At 39.7% G+C, this 18,955-nt stretch overlaps 1 protein-coding gene across 2 annotated transcripts in view; it reads right to left on the reverse strand.

Annotated features, from left to right (window-relative positions):
- The window catches only part of VPS13A (vacuolar protein sorting 13 homolog A), a 273,789-nt gene that overhangs the window by 136,189 nt on the left and 118,645 nt on the right, over nt 1–18,955 (reverse strand). For both annotated transcript variants that reach the window (XM_026652410.2, XM_026652411.2), the window contains exons 26-39: nt 18,166–18,322; nt 17,231–17,310; nt 16,983–17,042; nt 16,732–16,885; nt 15,535–15,651; nt 15,345–15,448; nt 14,683–14,850; nt 13,671–13,975; nt 12,758–12,905; nt 11,556–11,706; nt 10,509–10,633; nt 6,690–6,859; nt 4,447–4,667; nt 3,766–3,998 (exon numbers count right to left, since the gene is read on the reverse strand). In XM_026652410.2, the coding sequence (XP_026508195.1) occupies nt 3,766–3,998; nt 4,447–4,667; nt 6,690–6,859; nt 10,509–10,633; nt 11,556–11,706; nt 12,758–12,905; nt 13,671–13,975; nt 14,683–14,850; nt 15,345–15,448; nt 15,535–15,651; nt 16,732–16,885; nt 16,983–17,042; nt 17,231–17,310; nt 18,166–18,322 (2,193 nt within the window). The remainder of the gene's footprint in view (nt 1–3,765; nt 3,999–4,446; nt 4,668–6,689; nt 6,860–10,508; nt 10,634–11,555; nt 11,707–12,757; nt 12,906–13,670; nt 13,976–14,682; nt 14,851–15,344; nt 15,449–15,534; nt 15,652–16,731; nt 16,886–16,982; nt 17,043–17,230; nt 17,311–18,165; nt 18,323–18,955) is intronic.

An 18,955-nucleotide genomic window follows, 5' to 3' on the forward strand; every position in this document is an offset into this window, starting at 1 on the left:
GTTAGAGGGAACCCCCTTGACCTGTGGCTATAGCACAGGTGACCCAGGCAGAGAGACCACCGGAGGAACAGTTAATCTAGCCCTAGAATGAGCAGATGATTGAGACCTTGCTAAATAATCCCAGGGATTTCAAAGAGGCTACTCTGCACAGAGGCATAGCATTGGTGGCCAGTAGGAGCTAAGCCAGGGAGATTCATCCCTATTACAGGAGCCGTAATGATCCCATCACCGATGCTGATGCCCGGGTCCTGACAATTTCCAAGAACAGTACCGTGAAGGTGAAGGAGACATTTCTACACTTGAACCTGAAGACCCTTCCAAGTAGTCTGGCGGTAATGGAGGAGCCACTCCAGGTGAAGCCAATAAACAACCTGCACCATCTACAGTCCAACATGCTGGCCTTATTAGATCTGACGACGGTACAGTCGAAGACACTTTGAGAACCAGTAAAGGCATCATACTCATACTCGGTGCCAAAGCAGGCATTGGAACTGAAGATGTAGACTCCGTTGGAATTGTTGTTAGTACCAAAGACAGCATTTGCACTGGCAGTCCTCCAATACCAATCAGGAAGCTGACTGTACCCCAGGGCCCTGGGTCTGAGGTGGTGTGGACAAGTCAGCCATCAAGCCAAGAGGTGCCAAGGATACAGAAGACAAAGCCACCATTGTCTAGTGTTCTTGAGTAAATGCCTGTCTGTTCCTGACTCGCCACAACAAATATACTGGTACCTGATTCATCGATGATTTGGAGACTACAGTTTTTGGTACCAGACTAAACAGAAACCCCCGGGGCAGTATCAGAGTTGACAGTATGGAGTCTCATTGATGAGGCATCGGTACTAGATAGCAGAACATGCCAGTTCTATCCCACATACTGGAAGACTCTCAGTGCCAGTCTGCACTCCTGTTAAACAGGGAGGAGGAATCGCTTTAAACTCTGGAGCAGCCCCAGTCTGTTTTGTAGGAAGGGGAACGATCCCTCTTCCTTCTGGGAGAAGGAAAGGAGATTGGATGTGAAGTCCCCATCTGTATCGGCTCAGGCACTCTCCGGTGGTCCCTAAGCAGGCCCCGTCTCCATAAGGTGCGTTTTCAAACACAAGTTCCTCGTCACCTTCTCTTAAATAACTTACAGATGGAGCACCTTTCCTTAATATGCCCTTCTCCAAGGCACAATAAACTTCAGATGTGGGGGGTCACTAGTAGGGCTAGCAACCTCACATGACGGTTAAATGTTTAAAACCCAGAAAATGCATCAGCTTGGGCTAAAATGTTACTAATCTAAACTAAACCCTAAGGTATTACTAAACTTACCTACTTACAGAAAAAAAACGCACGAACACTGTGATAAAGAGCGCAAGGTGAGACACCATACTGAATGCTCTGACTCAAGATGCAGGTGGAACTGAAGCAGTTCAGGGGTAGCATAGCCTTTATATAGCCAAGGGAAGCGCTAGAGGGCACAAGCGCCACCCCAACAGTTCCTGCTTCGACTTCGGTGCATTGGGCGAGCATGCACCTGAGTGGAACACACATCTGCAACCACTCAAAGAAGAATCTTGCTTCAGCAGGAAGTGAAATTGGGCTCAGAGATTGCTCCAAAATATTTCAAATGGCTAGCTATTTCCCTTGTTCTCAAAAGATATGTCTAAACTGCACACACACACACACACACACACACAAATGCAGCTGTGAGACTTAGACCCCAGGTCTATAGACTCAGACTCATGCTATGGTGCTAAAATAAATTTGTAGATGTTTCAACTAGGGCTGGAGCTCAGGCTGTGAGACCCACCTCCTTGCCAGGATTCAGATCCATAGATCCAGCCTAAGCGGGAGTCTACAATTCTATTTTTAGTGCCACAGCACGAGACCAGCAAACTAGAGTCTACAGACATGGGATCAGACTTGCTGCTATGGGGTTTTATTTTGCAATGTAGACATACTGAAGGAGGCTGGGTTTATTTGTCTCTCCTCCCACACAGAGGCCCCTTTTGGCTCTCTCAAGGAAGGTAGAAGCCTGAGGCTCAAGGATGGGTTCCCAAGAAGCAACACCCCTCTCTACTGCATGGGATGTATATGGACCAGACAGTTCTGTGTTTCTCCTGAAGGTCTCAGTCCAGGATATGAGTAGGGATTCTTGAGGAGGCTATTATAGGGTACGTCTACACTACCCACCGGATCGGCGGGTAGTGATCGATCTATTGGGGATCGATTTATCCGCGTCTACACTAGACGCGGATAGATCACTCTGCCATCGATTCCGGAACTCCACCACGGCGAGAGGCAGAAGCAGAGTCGACTGGGGACGCGAAGTAAGTGATTCTAAGTCGATCTAAGATATGTCGACTTCAGCTACGCTATTCTCGTACCTGAAGTTGAGTATCTTAGATCGATCCCAGCCCCCCCCCAGTGTAGACCAGGCCATAGAGGTGGCGGTAGGAGGAGGAAGCTGGGCCCGAAGGCTTCTTACAACACTCTCTGGAGCTGGCAGTGTCCATGCTGTATCCAGTGCTCTCAATCTGGGACCTGTGGGGAAGTGGAGGTGGCAGCTGAGCTGGAGGCATCACTGATTATGTGGGCCACAGGGACTCAGGCATAACCCCTCCCCTCAATCTGGTATGCTGCCCTTTGGACTGTGAAGGAAACTGCACTCTGCCTACAGACCCAGTCTAGCTCCTCCACAAGACAATCTAGAGGGAGAGCGGGAAGCAGGAGACACAGGCCTCTCCTTTTGTCTCTGGCTTTTCTTGTCTTCGCTCACTCCCTGAAACTTGAAACGGTACCAGCTACTGCAAATACCTCAAAGAGGGAGTGGAACCACTGCAAATACCTCCCCAAAAGGCAAATGCAGCATGCCACCTGCCTGGGAATTAGACATACATTATTGAGCCTAAATATTAATTTAAACATTTGATACAAAAATTGGAATTTCCCTCAGAAAAGCTCTGCAGTTAGGAGGGCTGGCTGACCCACTAACTTCTGCAGAGGAAGAAAAAAAATGAACGGATCTTCAGGGGGAGAACATTCCCCTGCTCCCAATCACTGACAGGCCTGGTTCTGTCCCCAAGCTGCAAGCAGGCCGAAGTGCCATTGTAAAACATCTGTGGATCTTAACACAAAGAAGATATTTAAATTGTACCACTGGCAGTCTATATTCTCATTGGAAAAAAACTGGAGACTGACGTCCCTTTTTCTCACATTGTGTCGTCTCAGAAAAATTCACACACCAAAAATGTTCTAAATTAATCAAAAAGCCTTGAAAGCTGAGACAGTGTTAATAGTGCATTCCCAGAAACATGTTATCTATATGCTTAGGTTATATCGGAACTATAACATTTTCTTCCCTTAGACTCACAATTTTTACTTATGAAAAAACCCCAAAAGCCACAAATTGGAATCATACAATCACGAACGCTGTAGAAGAACAAAGAACAGCCGTTCTCAAAAAAAAAAAAAAAAAAAAGCTTAGCAGTAAACACTAGCAGCTGTACTTCTGAAAAACATTTAAAACTAACCCAGAGGGTTTGTGATCCCTCCACTAACTCAGAGAAAACAAACATACTAACAGTATAAAATGCTGTAGCATAGCCAGAGACTGCCAGATGGCTATTCACTCAAGAATAATTTTTCACCAACATTTTAAACATTAAATCCACAAACTCAGATTAGTTATTTTATATATATTAGTCAAAGAACAGGATTTACAACACCAATTATATTGTAATTTGCAGATAGTCAGATTATATTTCAAAGGAAAACTCACTGTAGTGATGTTCCCTTTTCTCTTTTCTGCAAGAAAGGGGCAGGCTTTCATTTGTATATCTTTAACAGCAGCTGTCATTTTATACATTTGAGGGCTGTTCTTAATAAAGATCTCACACTGCGTTGTGACCACCAATGCAGGAGCATCACTTCTTGTTAAATCAGCCACAAACACGATCTCTGGATTTTTAACAATAATGTTCATTTCCATTGAAGATACCGGTTGCATAGATGCTGAAAAAAAAAAAAAAACCATTTAAGTTAAACCTATTGTTTGAACCCACCAAGAAATTACTATAACTATACTGATATCTATGTTTACATATATACTGTATTTCCATTTGTTGTTGAGTAAAAAGTCACTAAGTATGCTTGAAAGGATTCCATTTGAATCGTCAGTAAAAATCTATTTCAACTAACACATAGATAACAAAGCAAAACATATCCACTGATGGTAGTTGGCATGTGTCTGGTAATCATGCACAAGAGAATACACAACCATGGAAGACTAGCAGAAAAATAAGTTGTTAGACTGGAATAGAATAGTAAGACTGAGGTTGTTTGACATACTGAAGAAGGGAGACTTTTTAAGACATGGGAGCCAAACCGGGAAGCAGCCTAAACTTAGTATTATGGTTCTATGCTAAAGTTAGAAACTTATATATAAAAAAAGGTTACCAACCTTGCTCCTTTACAGCTAAAGTTTGCTTGATATTCCTCTGTGCAGCAGCACTTTCTGCACTAGCCTTTAAGAATATATCTGCAACAGTAAGTAGAAATTCCATGCTCGCACAGAGATATATGTCTTGAACAATTGTGTCCAGAACAGTGCCATCTCTCCCCTGCTTGTAGCTTACATCCACCATGTCCTTCTTTTCAGATCCATGTTTCATTTCCACCATTCTGAAAGACAATTAAGACAGTGTACAATAAGACACTTTCAAAAGCAGACCAGGCCTCTAATATGAACAATTCATTCTCATACTCAAGGAGAGTTCTCATTCTGTCTAGAATATGACATTAGCAGAAGTTCCTTTTTTTAAAAAAAAGAACCACTTTTTAAAAAAATTAGAAAACCCACCAATATAAGCATTAACCAAAAAATGATGTTAAAATAACACACAACTCTAAAAAGCAACTTTAAGAAACTGCACTTTCTTACTCAGCAGATCTGCTCTTCTTGGACAGTCAATCATAAATACTGGCTTTGGTGACTAAGTTTTTACTGCTGTGTTCTTGTTGGCAATGAAAAGGCAACAAACTAAGAGTGTGCTGGAGTCCAGTCTTTCTGATACATTAGCAGAACTATCTAAGTTCTAATTAGTTATATCTATTCAAATCCCTAGGTAGTAATGGATACACACAGATGCCATTGTGGGCATATTTTGAAGATATTGGTGCTGCACTGGTATAAAAAAGTAAAATTTGTTCCAAATGATCTTTATTAATGCTGATGATGCATGAAAAGGAAAACTCTGCTCTGTAGGAACAACAGATAGAAAAATTCAACTTTATACTTATAGCCTAAAGGGTCTCAATTTATAACTAAAATATAACATTGAGCACCAGGTGCCATTTGCAGCTTTCTGAGTAGGACCTCACTTTACCATTCAAAAAAGATAGAAGAAAGTTACAGAGGTGAAACATGAAATAAACAGAATAGTTAACTCAGCCTCCTTGTTGCTAGAGGCTAAAGAACATAGATATCCTTGATGGCCACCGCAAAAAAACATAGATATCCTTGATGGCCACTTAATTCCAGAACAGTGGCTTTGTGAATTTGTTAATATAGCATTCAGAATATGACAAAGTTCAATGTTTTTATGTTCTCCCATGACTTTAATACTATATTTTTTGTAGATAAGAATAGTTCATAAAATCTAATAGTATTCAAAAAATCAAAGTTCTATGTTATGTATTACATAAGATTGTGTAGGTTGTAAACTAAATTGACACTAATGTTATGAATGCTACCAACTAATAAAACATAATAGTACACCTCTACCCCAATATAACGCGACCCGATATAACACGAATTCGGATATAATGTGGTAAAGCAGCGCTCCGGGGGAAGTGGGGTGGGCGGCGGCAGGGCTGCGCGCTCCAGCGGATCAAAGCAAGTTTGATACAACACGGTTTCACCTATAACGAGGTAAGATTTTTTGGCTCCCGAGGACAGCGTTATATCGAGGTAGAGGTGTATGTGTTACTGTTCATTAACACACCTTCATACAATGTTAGGCACAGTATTCATGCTATAGTGGTGGATGCCTAACAGACCAATTACTTGAAAAGGTAAACACTCACACATCAAGATAACACTTGAAATATTAAAACTGTGCTAATGATCAATATTAAAACTGTGCTAATGTACAAATCTTAAGGGGTTTCACTGTGACGATTTTAAATGTAGTGTTTCACGTTTCAAATCCTTTTAATAGTATCTAAAAATATAATAAACAAGACACCAGAGAAACCATGATGAAACCTGCAGATGAATTACTGAGTATGTCCTCTTTCAGCTGCATTTTAATGTTCACTTAAGTGATATATATATCTATATATATATTTTATTGCTGCACTGAAAAAAAAAAATTTCCTACTGACATATATAGGCACAATTCTCTCCGTATATCTTATCTATTGTCTTGTAAAAGACGACATTTTTTCCAACTTGAAAATACTATTAGTATCCCACCAATATTGATAGGCTCCAGGTAATATCTGTAAGAAAGAGCAAGTAGCATGCAGAATATATGACCCAATCTGTGCATACACACAAATTTTAGTTACTTTCCAAACTGTATTTATAAGACAGGTAATTTAACAAACTCAAATAGCAACTTGTCGGTAGTGTTAGCAGCCCTAGGACTAGCCAACAACCACTGATGAACAACAATTTAATCTTTTATGCAAAATTAACACCTTGGAGTTGTCTTCTGGACTGTCAGTCGTTTATCATCTAATGTGCAGTTTGCTAACTTGACTGAAGCATTCATTGAACCATCTGATAACATTTTGGCAGCAGCGGATATCAAGACCAATTTAAACTCTGCAAGTTTCAAACGATCATCTCTTTGATCCAAAGCAGAAACCTGTTTTAAAAAGGAAACATAACTTAAACAAAATAAAAAAGAGAAAGCATTTTTCTAGATTTGTTCACTACTATACTTGAAGCATGGTTTGACTCAATCTGATTAGCAAAGGTTTTAATTGTCATCATATTAAATGTAAGATTAAAAAAGGAAATTATTGTATAGTTAAATCAAAACACTGTACCACCATTAAATCAATTAGATATACAGAGATAACTCCACAAAGGCTAAGTATTACCTTCAGTGCATTACAATAAGCAGGTGCCACTAACGGGCATGCCAATTTACACAGGAAAGCAGATTTTTTTAAAGCATCACTTTGACTAGGTTTCAAGTCATCAGTTATTGAAAGCTTCTTATTCATTTTAAAACTTGAAACAAATTTAAACTCATTTTATTAATTTTGACTAGAGTGCATTTTTTTTAAATAAAACTTTTACCTTTCCATTTCCACACAGCCACCAAGAGGATAGGAAGAAGAGGAGAAGCTGAGGCCTGGCCTACATTTACAATTTAGGTCGACATAGCTGTGGCACTCAGGGCTGTGAAAAATTCACATCCCTGACCATAGCTATGCTGACCCAACTCCCAATGTAGACATAGCTAAGTCAATGGAAGAATGCTTCCATCTACACAGCTATAGCAACTCAGGAAGGTGGTGTTCCTACAGCAAAGGAAAAATCACTTCTATTGCGCAGACCATGTCTACCCTCTGGGGTTATGCTCTTATAGCTACGGTGCTATAGTTATCCCGCAGTGTAGCTGTGGTCTGAGAATCAACAACTAGTTAAAGCTCCTTGATCCTCTGGCTAAACTCAGAATAGAGCAGCTGAGGGTTGGGGGCTGCTCTAATTTGCACCAGCTGGAAACAGTTTTCTATAGACCACACATTGGACACAGCTGGAGTGCAGCACGATCCAGCCACTTTGTCTTTCCAAAACAACACCATGGACTGCATAGAGAAAGATGTAGGAACCAGGTTTTCCAGCTCTCATCCCACTGGGACAAGTCATGCCTGACCACCCTGATTGCCTTCTATGAGGAGACAACTGGCTCTGTGGATATGGGGAAAGTGGTGGACGTGATATATATTGACTTTAGCAAAGCTTTTGATACGGTATCCCACAGTATTCTTACCAGAAAGTTAAAAAAAGTATGGATTGGACTATAAGGTGGATAGAAAGCTGGCTAGATTGTCGGGCTCAATGGGTAGTGATCAACGGCTCGATGTCTAGTTGGCAGCCGGTATCAAGGGGTTGGTCCTGGGGTGGGTTTTGTTCAACATCTTTATTAATTATCTGAATGATGGGATGGATTGCACCCTCAGCAAGTTTGCAGATGACACTAAGCTGGGAGTAGAGGTAGATACACTAGAGGGTAGGGATAGGGTCCAGAGTGACCTAGACAAATTGGGGGATTGGGCCAAAAGAAATCTGATGAGGTTCAACAAGGACAAGTGCAGAGTCCTGCACTTAGGACAGAAGAATCCCATGCACCGCTACAGGTTGGGGACCGACTGCCTAAGCAGCAGTTCTGCAGAAAAGGACCCGGGGATTACAGTGGATGAGAGTCAGCAGTGTGCCCTTGTTGCCAAGAAGGATAAAGGCATATTGGGCTGCTTTAGTTGGAGCATTGCCAGCAGATTGAGGGAAGTGATTATTCCCCTCTATTCGGCACTGGTGAGGCCACATCTGGAGTACTACGTCCAGTTTTGGGGCCCCCACTACAGATAGGATGTGGACAAATTGGAGAGAGGCCAGTGGAGGGCAACGAAAATTACTAGGGGGCTGGGGCATATGACTTACGAGGAGAGGCTGAGGGAACTGGGGTTATTTAGTCTGCAGAAGAGAAGAGTGAGGGGGGATTTGATAGCAGCCTTCAACTACCTGAAGGGGGATTCCAAAAAGAATGTTCTCAGTGGTGGCAGATGACAGAACAAGGAGCAATGATCTCAAGTTGCAGTGGGGGAGGTCTAGATTGGATATTAGGAAAAACTATTTCACTAGGAGGGTGGTGAAGCACTGGAATGGGTTACCTAGGGAGGTGGTGGAATCTCCATCCTTAGAGGTTTTTAAGGCCCGGCTTGACAAAGCCCTGGCTGGGATGATTTAGTTGGTGTTGGTCCTGCTTTGAGCAGGGGGTTGGACTAGATGACCTCCTGAGGTCTCTTCCAATCCTAATCTTCTATGATTCTATGATTCTCCTATGCTACTGTTTAGTACTGTTCCCAGTAGCAACCAGGTAGTTTTAGAAGGATAGTCTGCAACAGTTATCAAAATTGCTAACACAGGTTTCTGAAGAGAAAGTATAAAACCTGGTAAAACCAGAGCCTCTATTGTCTAATGACAGAGACTAACGTGCAAATTTCTCTGTTGTTGGTTAAGGCACATGATTATGTCCTAAAACAGTGGTTCTCAAACCTTTTTTTTTTTTTGCAGACCTTCGCGGACCACTTGAAAATTGCTGCGGGTCTCGGTGGACCACTTAATCATCTTTCCAAATGCTGTTTGTACCATTAGATAACTATTGTAAAGCGCTCTAAATAAAAGCGCTATATAAAAAAAAAACCTTAATAATAAACATTTTTTTGTTCTACAAATAAAAGCACACAACTCATATTTTAGTATCAGTAGTCTTACCTTTCTAATGCGATGGATGTGCCCTCTCTCCCCTGCTGCGGCAGCCCCCGAGATGGGAAGGAGGGGGGTCTCTCCCTCTCTCCCCCGCCGCGACAGCCCCTGAGCTGGGGCTGGGAAGGAGGGGAGTCTCCCCCTGGCAGCAGCAGCCGTGGAGCTGGGGAAAGTTGCCTCTTTCTCTAGCCACTGCAGCCCTGCATGTCCCAAATTCCCCCCACCCTTTTCTCCCCCCACTGCCCCCTCCCACCTACCACCTAATCCCTCCAAGGCGATCACCTCACCTTACATGTGAGTATTCTCCAGGGTCCAGGCATCTAATTAGTGGAGCCAAGTCAGCACGGCTCCACTAATTAGGTGGGTGGCCCTTCATTCTCTCGTGTGCAGCCGCCCAGGCACACACCTTAGAGGGAGCTATCTGCGGACCACCTGAATGGAGCTCGCGGACCACGGTGGTCCACGGACCACAGTTTGAGAACCTCTGTTCTAAAAGGATAGGGACAGGACTGGTTAACTTATCAAGAGTTAAACTCATGACAAAATGTAAGCAGAAACTCCCAGGAAAACATGCCCAATTAAACCTTCTAAGCGGAGATTAGATGACAAGTAGGATGATTTTGAGACCAGATTAAGATTGAAGCTAGCTTCAATATTACAACCCCAATTTTCAAACCACCTCCACAATTTCATCAAAAACAAAGCAAAACCATCTGTAGTTTCATACTTTGTTTTATCCAAGGTTAAATTTCCTGCAAAATGAGAGTCAAATCACACTATAAGCTTCAGAGATATTGAGTTTCCCTGTTCAGTTTTCTGTAGTATCGTGAAGTGATGTAGCTGGTTAAAGATAATCTCATGGCATGTATAATAAATCTGTGACTACAGTTCATAACTACTGTCCTTGATCTATTCCTGTGTAATATCCTCTAATTTACAACATTTTCCTGTTCAGAGTTGCCAGCATTTTCAGTAAGATTACAGATTTGTTTTCTTTGATAACATGAAGTTCTGTTTACCTGTTTAGAATTTGGACTATACAATACCAAAGTGAGAGAGTCGAATAGAAAGTCCAGTTTTAGAGTTGTTTTAACTTTAACAGGTGAATGCAATTCCACCACAGCAGTTGTTACCATAGTTATTCCTTTTAAAAATGAAAGACACGTTAGCACTAAAACTGACAGCAAAACAGAAAATTACACATTCCTTAATGCATAGCAGTCTTCATATGACTACATCCTCCTCACTTCACCCCAAAGATAATCTGACTTTACTAAATCCATTCTTCTGTATGACAAAGTCTTATTTTAAATTAAAAATTACATAAAAACACCATTCTATCAGAATTCCACAACAAGGAAAAACACACATGCTTAATTCCTGTTAACACTATTTAGGATTACGTGCCATGCATCGGGAGGTTTATACAATCTCATATATGAGCGGGGAGGAAGGGGGTGCTGGATGAGGGTAATTAACAGGGCCTATCTTTTTTACTTTGTGCTTTTGTCTGTCCTACTTATTTAGACTGTATGTTTTTCCAGAGAATGACTTTATTATTACGTGTCCATACACTGTATTGCACAATGAGCCCTACAGCAGCTCTGGTGGTAAAAATAAAGATTTTCAGTGATCCTGCTATACTGTGATTCTGAGGGATAAACAGTTTTAACATAGTAATAGAAAGAAAAGATCATAAATAGAGGGAAATAACTGATACCAAAAAGCAAAGTACTCTCCATAAACAGTACCGACCCTGACAGATTATTGAATGTCTTATGCAGATTCTTAAATTGTCAATACAACTGTACACTATATAACTTTTATAGTAAAACACTCTAATGTAACAAGATCTACCCAGAAGGTTATTTGTCTTTTTTCTAACCCTACATCCATTTTAATTCATTCTTAATATATCCAGATAAAAAACTTTAAACAAGGACCTGGTATATAAACATACAATTTAAACACAGCTAAAGGAGACATCCTTGTAAATCCACTGGAAGAGTTAACCTGATAATACCATATAATGCTTCTGGATTGTTGCTTAAGTTTAAATAACATACCTGCAGATTGCTGGGAAGTACTGAGGGCATCGCTGCAGTTGCTACTTGTATCTTTCGGTTCTTGTAAAGGTGGTGGAGCACCAGAACTGTCCCCTAAATTTTCATTCAATGTCCTCAATATAGTGGTTAAGTCTTCCTGACTGAGAATGAGCTTAAAAATAATTTTTAAAAAAGGCTAACTTTGAAGAACAAACCTTATTTTACTCTGAATATATCAATATCACTCACTTTTAAAAAAACATATGGCAACTAAAAGGCAAAATTTCTTACTCCCTTGCAGTCCATTTCTCAAACATTCTCCTCTCCAAAATTTGTTCTCAAAAGAAGTATTTACTAACAAAGTAGGAGATTTATTTATTAGTTGGTAACGACTCTTTATGCTGCTATTAGCACATTTGTCTTTGCTCAGAAGACTAGAACCATGAAAAATATTTGTGTAAAGCCTTCTATGTACTTAAAATTAGCTTTGGCTAGAATTCAGCCTGTATATGCACACCCGCAATGGTTCACATATTATTTAGTTCAGCTATGCAAACTTTTAATTAAAAGCTAGGTAGCTGGGTATGAACTATTTTGCTACATGTGGGTATACATCTGTTAGCAGATGCATTTAGAGCGTGAATCATATTTGTTGAAAGTTGTCACATGGGGCTAGTCACATAATACTTTCCAACATGAAGTCATTAGTCTCGTTTCTAAGCCTGGCAAACCAACATATTTGTACAAATGTAGAACACAAACCTTTCCCATATAGTCTTAATGAGAGTACACTGTGGAAAACACACATTTGTTCAATCCCGATTTTTAATTAGCATAGGTTCAAACCCATATGAATAGGTTCTGAAAAAGAATACATGAACTTGTTTCAAACCATACCTGAAAGGGTGTACAAAATACCCAATACACAGGTAAATCAAGGATATTGCAGGTCAGGAGTGAGCTACATTATTATAATAATAAAGGAGAAATAATGTCTGCCTGCATTTCACATTCTCCTAGTCCAGTGCTTGAAAAAGTCATTGTAAGCTCTCACTTATCACCCCGGTCCCCTCCTTTTTCAGCCCCTATCAGTGAAAATCCACTCCTCCTATACCTCTCTAAATCAAATTATAACCAAGTCAAGAAGTTTTGCTTTTGTGGGCAGTAAAATTCATTAGTTTCCCACAAATATTTTTGAGTCATTTTCAGTACTGGACACTTACATTCATAGGCTTAAGTCGTCCAAGTATTTTAATATCAGGCACTTCGCTATACCAGGCAGCAGCTAAATTTCGTTCAACAATAACTTCCAAATTTAGTGGCTGCAACAGCTGTATTTCACTTTGTAATGAACCTCTCTCAAAATGTGTTCTGTGGATAGAAATAAAATTATGTTCATAACTCAATATCCTTCACTTAATAATTTGAAGAATACAACTATGAAACATTTTTACATTTGCCATACCCTTTTGAATAGTTTCTATATGGAGAGGAATAGAACCTGTCACTGTAAGCGGTGAATTCTGTGTGAGGATTAAGGTATGCTCAACAAGGATACCCTAATTGGATATTTCCTTCTATTGAAGGGTTTGTGTAGGTCAGTGGTTCTCAACTTATTTATCATTGTGGGCTGCATATGCGGCCCACAACGTGTTACCTGGGCTGCAGGAGCTGAGTGGCAGGGTAGCGGCAGCCCAGACCTCAACCCCTGGTGCGTGGGGCCGTCGGGCTGCCCACCTTGAACCCTTGCCATGCGGGGGCGACCTGACATGTCCCGGACCCCCACCGGGTGGCTGCCCCGGATCTCTAACCCTGCGGGGCAGGCCAGCAGCCCCGACCAGACCCCAACCCTGCCACGCTGGGCGATGGTGCAGCCAGCAGAGCTTTCTGCTCTCTGCTGAGAACTGCTGGTGTAGGTGGATATTTTCCTTAAACAACAACCTTAATTATTTTCTCACAAACATTTCTGTTTGTGATTTATTTGTAGAGTGTCATGTACATTAATGATGCTATGTAAGTGATAAGCATAAACCTGTTCTTTAGATAAAAGCACTTCGCTTAGCAGAACTGTCAATATGAGGTATTTCAGAAGAATTAAATTGACTTTAAAAAAAACATACATACATATTAGGTTACCTGTATAGTTTTAGTTCACTCAGCTTCACGGTCATAGAGTCAATAACAGCTGGAAGGCTACATTGTGCCTTTGTTTTAACAGAGAACTGATTCTTTACAGTAATTAGACCAAAATCAGCAACAAGGACATTAGTAGAGTCTGCTGACTGTGGCACTATGATTACAGGTGCTTTAATATTAATATCCAGTGCCATTCGGGAACTCCGTTGTGCCAGTTCTTTTACACCTGTAGCTGCTTTCTCTGCTGCTTGAACAGTTGCCTCGGTAATAGCTTCCTTAGCAGCTTGGAAGTTATTTATAAAAGCCTAGAAAATAATTAGAAACTGTCATTACATCTGATGCTATTAATCATGAGAATATTACATTTATTAATAATTAATTACCCTTTACAATTCCATCCCAAATGCTATATCATGTGTCTTAAGTGCTGGCAATATTACACACTCATCTAATTTGCCTATAGAGATTCTTTTATAGAATAATTTCACTAGAAATGAAATATATGTGTACAATTATTTCTATACTGTATATTAAAGATGTAGTCCCAACACTAAAGACCTTCCATCATGATTCTGAGGAATTACATGTAACCTATTCCAAGTTTGTGCATACTCGTTGGCTTTGGCAAATTGTATGAAAGAGGCATTCATTCTGATGGTTTTATACTCCAATGTCATGTGACAGCAAACTGTGTATGTGAGTTTAAAATCTGGTCATGTACCATAAAAAGAAGCGTGAGAGTAATGATGAATAATAATAATTGCAGATTTATAAAAGCATTGCAGTTTTAGCTTTTTAGTTCCAGCATGCGAATGTGGAGGAGTTGGGATTTCGTAATTTTGGAAGAAAACTCTTTCAATTTATATATATATGAGCTCCCTTATTTTTATACAAGCTTCTGGTTATTATTTGGAAATTGAAAGAGCCTCTTCCACTTCCAGTTGGACACAGCTACCTACATGTCTAAAAGAAGCTGGGGTAGAGTGGGAGGCAAGACAAAGATCTAACTTACCAAAATAGTTGAAACAAACTTGTTGACAAAAACTACTTGAATGCAACCAACAGTTAAATAAACCTGGCTGTCTACAATATTCATATTTGTATAGGCAGCACCATCTGTAGCATTCACGTATGACATCATTTTAAAACTGAAGACTTCTTTTCCTGTGATATAAAGAGCCTTAAAACAGAGAAAAGGGTAATTAATTCAAACCTAACCCGGAAAAAGTTCACTATTAAAATAATTTTACTACAGCCTATTACAAAAATAAGTAATACTTCATACTTCCAGGCTGCCTTTTATCTATGGATCTTAAAGAATTTTACAAATACTGAGTTTGAAAATCCATGGGAGAATTTTAAATATTGGACTATAATCTCAGCAGGTGTAAATCAGTTCACTGAAATCAATATAGTAAGAAGCCATAAAGGCCAGCTTAGTGTATGAGTCACAGAAAGCTGTTTTTTTTAATACAGCAGTCACAGAGTTGTAGGGGGACTGACATTTAGGTTCTTGGACAATCAGATACATACCTCTTAGTGGGAACAATGATTCCAGCATCCACACAGAGCAAGAGAGAAAATACTGCTAGATGGTAGACTCCAATAATTAAGCCAGAATTAGTGTCTGTCCACCAGGCAGCAGAAATCAATGGCATATATGAGAATTCATACCTTTTTATACCATGCCATCTCATCAGAATCCATAATAATTATGTTCTTTAATTTTGCAAACACTTCAGTTGCTGCTTTCCTCATGATCACTTGGCAATCAAGACCTAAAAAAAACCCAAAATGCCACGTAAAAAAATTTACTGATATCTGTTAGTATTTTGTAACTACATGTTCAAACTTTCACTCTTACCTTCTACGTGAATTTCAGATATTCTGCGTTTTTGTTCTCTAATAAAAACCCGCAAACAGGATAAATCTGCACAGACATGAAGGTCTATGACATCCTCATACTTGGATTTTTTTGATGCTGTGAGAGAATTGAAACCAACACTAATATTATTGTTTGTATTATGCTAATACTTAGATCATAGTGATGATAGACACATATTACCCATTCAAGTTTAGTTGTAGGCTCAGTTTGTATCTTTATTTAATTTTTAAAAAACAAACAAACATACATTGTTCCCTCTGTACTAGAAAAGAATCAAAGTGCAGCTCCAAAAGGAAAACCAAATGCAATTCCAAGAGGTGAGGAAAATGGGTGTGAAAAGTGGCCTTTGTGCTCCTCTTATCCCTAGCCTACTCTGTACCTGGCCAATGCCCCGGCATAACTTAGAGCATTATACCAACTACCAATGGCCCCAAGGGCAAAAATGGCACCCAGGAATCTGCAGTGTATATAGGGAAGCCTCAAATCACACCACAATACATTAAGTGCATGTGGAACGGCATACTAGTTCATGGTCAGCATTTAAAATCTGCACACAACATCCAGCATTAGGGATCCGATACACAGTTCCAGGTTTGAACAGGTGGGCATAAATCAAACCGGAACAGGGATCCAATTAAACTGTAAAACAGGTGCAGAACAACCAACAGCCAGACAGGTTCCAATTTACATATTGGACCAAACTGACATTAATCAGCCTATGCCCAACAACTCCGAGAAGGTTGAATGAGGGTGTCTGTACTAACCACTGACACAGTAAGAAAGAACTGGTTGAGGCCCCTAGTATATCCCTTGTATTGAGTGCCTGGATCCACAAAGATGCATAAAACTAACAGTTAACATCCTTACACAGCATTCTGCCTGAACACAATCCATTTCTGCTCTTCTCATACTCTTTTTCATAAGTGCTAGTGACCAGTGGAGTGAAAAAAGTTTGATTTCAATGGTTATTCTTCCTTTCCTTCATTTTCAGTCATATAACAGCCTGAAGGGCTCTCTACTTCTCCATCGTCCAACAGTTAACATTTTCTCTGTCATCAAGAACTTCTCTCCACTTATGAAACGAAGGATACTGTCACATGTCACATGTGGTAGGGGCTTGGGGATGAAGGGGAAAGCAAAAGGAAGCTGGGGGAACCAATACAAAAAACAACTTACTTAATTTCTTAAGAACATCCTTTTTCTCTTCTTTTTCCTGGACTACCTCTTCTGTTATTTTAGTCTCTTGTTTTGGTAGAAGATTATTTAGGTAATTCATGGCATTCAGAAGTGCTTCATTATGCAAATGAACATCTAGAGAGGAGAAATTCACCTAGAAAAAAGGGCATTTTTAGCACGAACATATTTTCCAAAAAGGTTTTTCCAAAATAAGAACAATACATAAACTTCAAAACAAATGATAGTCGTACCTTTAACAGCTGCAGAACATTCTTGTAAGCAGTTTTCAACTCTGGTCCATTAATATCAGCCTATTACCCCAGAAAAAATAATTAAAATAAAAATCTGCAAACTTCATATAGAAAGTTTACCGCAAAACCTACTACAGCTCCATGCATTTGACTTTTTAGATACCATATACACAAACTGAATTTTAAAGAAAGTCACCAGAAAGACTAAGGAAATCACATTTCTAAAGGTAGCTTTATTGTTTTCTTACCTTTACATATTCCAGTGTAAGAAGATCATCCTCTGTATTATCCAATGTTGTAATGATGTAAACAGGTTTGTCTTTATCATCTTTTTAAAAAAAAATTAATGTTAAAATAGCTTGGTTTACACTTATCTTTTTCAAGAAAATGCAAATAATTAAAGCTTAATATACAAGTGTTTTATAATCAGTTATGCAAATGAATATGGGATTATAAAGCAGACTATCACTGTAGCGTAGGATCAGCAGAGACTCACCCACAACCCCAGAATAACTGAATGTTTCTGCTAAAATGATCAGCAGCAAAACAGTTAATGTTGACATTTGGATTGTGATCATTGCAAAGCATAGTTAGCTCCCCACTGCAATGAACCAAAGCAGTATACAGCTCTGAGCTGGATTTTATTCAGGAGGCAATTTCAAGAACACTAGTTCATGATTTGTGAGATTTCCTTTGCAATCATTAGGCCAAAAATATTTTTTTTAAATGAAAACCTAAAATATTACACACACACAACAAGGCAACCAGAGTGCATGCTGGTACAGTCTTATCGATGAAATAAAATCCAATAGTTGGAGATACACAGGTGATTCCCATGGTGGTTACAATCATGTGTCTTGTGGGACAGGATGATTGTAATAATAATAAAAAAAAAACAAAAGCGGGTTCATGGAAGTGATGACATGTCCCATGTGGCCCAAGAACAGGGGATTTTATGGATGATGCACTTTTCCTGGTATCAAAAGGGGTAAAATAAAAGAAATACTGCCCATGAATAATTGGTTTCTCTCTCCCACTCATTTAAATAAGTTATTAATTTTTAAGGAATGGATCTTGGAACTTTAGCTGACATAAGGGAGCCCAAAAGACTTCCTGGAATGAACTCTTCACCGTACTATTGTAGGTTTGCTAATCAGTTTTAGAGCATCATGTACATTCTTACCCATATACTCTGGACACAGTAAACAGACTTCTCTAAGAAAAGCATTTGCAGCCATATCAAATGTTCTGAATTTAAGTTCAGTGCCTAATCCTACAACTTCTAGCTGCAGCACAGGCTTCTCAGTACCATCAGCAAGACGACACACCTGAATTAAGACCTGGGGAAAAAACAACATAATAAGGCATAATGTGATAATGGTGACACACAAAGTATAGTTTCATCAGAGTTTGTATTCAATGAATATCCAATTCAAATATAATTTTAGACAGAAAATGTTCCTTGAAAAAACTCTGAAGAATATCCTCTCAGTATTAAAACTAACACTAGATGTTGCTATTTCTATAAAACAAAACAGCAAAACAAGAATGTGTACGAAATAAAACTTCATTCTTAAAAGCAGCTCTGCAAACAGTTCAAGAAAGTTAATCTCATTCAGAGCCAGATTCTCAGTTTATGTAATCTAGTATAGCTCTATTGATTTCAAATGAGCTATGCTGATTTACATTGGCTGAGGATCTGTCCCTCTGCCCAAACATCATTTAAGACCGCAGTCCTGAACTAGTCACACAGCCGCGTTCAATGGAGAACCAGGGTGGTCTCATGGCACAGGCATTCCTTGTTTCCAGCTGCTTCTACAGGTCTTCAGGTTCTTCACTTCAAAGAGAACAATCGAAACAAGGAGACCAAATCTATCTCTCTCTACTAGAGCCTGGTCCTACATATGAAGTAGAGGAAACAGGAGCTCCCCTCAAGTACTGAAGCCAATGAATGGGAAAGGAACTCCTCTATC

This window comes from Terrapene carolina, unplaced genomic scaffold (genome assembly GCF_002925995.2).
Source record: "Terrapene carolina triunguis isolate 2854851 unplaced genomic scaffold, T_m_triunguis-2.0 Scaffold113, whole genome shotgun sequence".
NCBI lineage: Eukaryota > Metazoa > Chordata > Testudines > Emydidae > Terrapene > Terrapene triunguis.